Consider the following 2,380-nt stretch of genomic DNA (forward strand, 5'->3'; position numbering starts at 1 on the left):
TGTGTTAGAGTCTTGTTAGTTTAATCAAATCACTACATTACACTGAATGCACTTAGATTAAGTTTGAACATGTATTCTCTTTGAATTGAAACACTTAGAAATGGATTGACATCTAAAATACTACATTGATTTGACTCTTGGACCTTTGAAAAGTCCATATCAAATTTGGCGCCGTTGCCAATTCTAAGTTGATTTTGACATTGAGATTTGGTCTTTTCTTGAGACTAAGTCTTATTTTCTTATATCTAGTTATTGATTCTCTCTTCTAGCTCTTTTGAATGTCAGGTACATGAACTTGAGGAATTGAAGACATTAGAGCTTTTGAAAGGGAGATTGCAAAGAAGAGAAGAGAAGAAGAAAGGAAAGCTCATTTGGACAGAGTTAAGCTTGAGATGGAGGGGAATCAGCGCCACGCTAGAGCTATTGGCACCTATGATCAGCTTCATATCCATGGGAATAGGATGGGCTTTAGAGCACCAGCTGTGGAGAACAACAACTTTGAGATCAAATCCAGCTTGATCAACATGATAGAGAACAACAAGTACCATGGTCTTGCTTTGGAGGATCAACTTGATCATTTGGACATGTTTGACAAGTATTGTGGTTTGTCCAAGACCAATGGTGTCTCTGAAGATGCTTTCAAGCTGAGATTGTTTCCATTCTCCTTAGGAGACAAAGCTCACACATGGGAGAAGAACATCCCAAGTGACTCTATCACCACTTGGGATGAATGCAAGAAGGCTTTCCTCAACAAGTTCTTCTCTACTTCAAGGACTACCAAGCTTAGGAATGAGATCTCTGGGTTTCAACAAAAGAATCTTGAAGGCTTTGGAGAAGCATATGAGAGGTTCAGAGGCTACTTAAACCAATGTCCACACCATGGCTTCACCAAAGAGAGCTTTCTTAGTACTTTCTACATAGGTGTTTTGCCTAAGTATAGAAGCCGGTTTGATACTGCTAGCAATGGTTTCTTCTTGGGGAGAAATGAAGTAGATGCTGAGGAGCTTGTAGAAAACATGGTTCAGAGTGATTCAGCCTACAGTGATGAGCTTGATAGGAGCAACAGAGGCAGTGAAAGAGATTATCAAGACACAAAGAGAGAGCTGAAGGCTCTACAAGATAAGATGGACTTGCTTCTTTCAGATAGAGCCAAAAAAAAGAAAGTAAACTTTGTTGGTGATCATAAACAAGAGGAAATGGTTGTGATTAATGAAGTTGATGGTCTAGAAGGTCAAGAAGAGCTATGTTTCGTTAATGCTAATGGGACATGGTACAAGAAGGAGCTTCACTTTCAATACCAAAACAACTACCAGCAAAAGCCTTTCAACAACAACCAACAAGGAAGTTACCAAGGTAGCAAAAACTACTCTCAAGGTTTCTCCTCCAAAGGAAATCAGTCTACACAAGGCCAAGCCGGATCTTCTACTCCTGCTCCATAAGAAAGTAGCATTAATGCAATGTTGAAACAGATCTTGGAGTCTCAAACTAGAAGTGAGAAGCACATTGGGTATGAGTTGAAGAACCTTCACACCAAAGTTGATGGAAGCTACAATGATCTCAACAACAAATTCTCAAACCTTGCTTCTAACTTCAAGGCTTTGGAGAATCAGTTTACCTCTATGACTTCAACCTCCAAGCGCCCAATGGGATCTCTACCAGGGAAATCAGAGCAACACCCTAAAGAGTATTGCAATGCTATCCTCTCTACTACTTCTGAGATGGAGTTGAGTGATCATAGGAAAGAAGTAAATGAGCTTGAAAGACTCATGTATGGAGCAAAAGTTGTTGCCAAGGCTGAAGCACAGATTATGGAGAAGGTTGAACACAAGATTGTGGAAAGGGTTGAGATACAAACCGTAAAGAATGTTGAGGGAAAGGTTTTGCAACCAGTTAGACACAAGGCTGAGAAACCGGTTATTGGGAAAGCTGTCAAGCAATTGAAGGAGGTTCAGCTAGGACAAGCTCATGTGGTTGAGCAATCACCTTATGACAAGCTCCCATTTCCACAAAGGTTCCTCACTATGGCTCAAAAGAAGGTGATCTCCAAGTTCAGAAAAGACATGGGAGATGTATGAGTCAAGCTTCCACAGATATCAAATATGCATGATGCTCATGTCCAAATGATGCACATCAAGGACATTCTAGCTCACAAAGAAGAAGTAGGAGAGCTCCTAAACATCTCTACTATGCAGCTTGATCCACCAGTCACACCAAAGTCCCTTCCAAACTAGAAATCCAAGGGAAGTTCACATTGTCTTGCTCTCTTGGTAAGTTCACACTTGATGATGCTCTTGTTGATTCTGGTGCAAGTGTGAATGTGATCTCAATGGAAATGGTGAAGAGTCTTGGGATTGAGAACATGGAGCCAAACACATCTTCA

At 40.6% G+C, this 2,380-nt stretch overlaps 1 protein-coding gene across 1 annotated transcript; it reads left to right on the plus strand.

The window, feature by feature from the left end:
• The first annotated feature begins 392 nt into the window (after positions 1–392).
• On the plus strand, positions 393–1,439 carry LOC106321203. Its single transcript, XM_013759516.1, has one exon. The coding sequence runs from the start codon at positions 393–395 to the stop codon at positions 1,437–1,439; it is 1,047 nt and encodes a 348-aa protein (XP_013614970.1).
• Positions 1,440–2,380: the final 941 nt, after the last annotated feature.

Source organism: Brassica oleracea, unplaced genomic scaffold (genome assembly GCF_000695525.1).
Source record: "Brassica oleracea var. oleracea cultivar TO1000 unplaced genomic scaffold, BOL UnpScaffold01305, whole genome shotgun sequence".
NCBI lineage: Eukaryota > Viridiplantae > Streptophyta > Magnoliopsida > Brassicales > Brassicaceae > Brassica > Brassica oleracea.

What these genes read in the sequence shown, in the direction of transcription:
- LOC106321203 (XM_013759516.1), top strand. Translation starts at nt 393, where the DNA reads ATGGAGGGGAATCAGCGCCACGCTAGAGCTATTGGCACCTATGATCAG.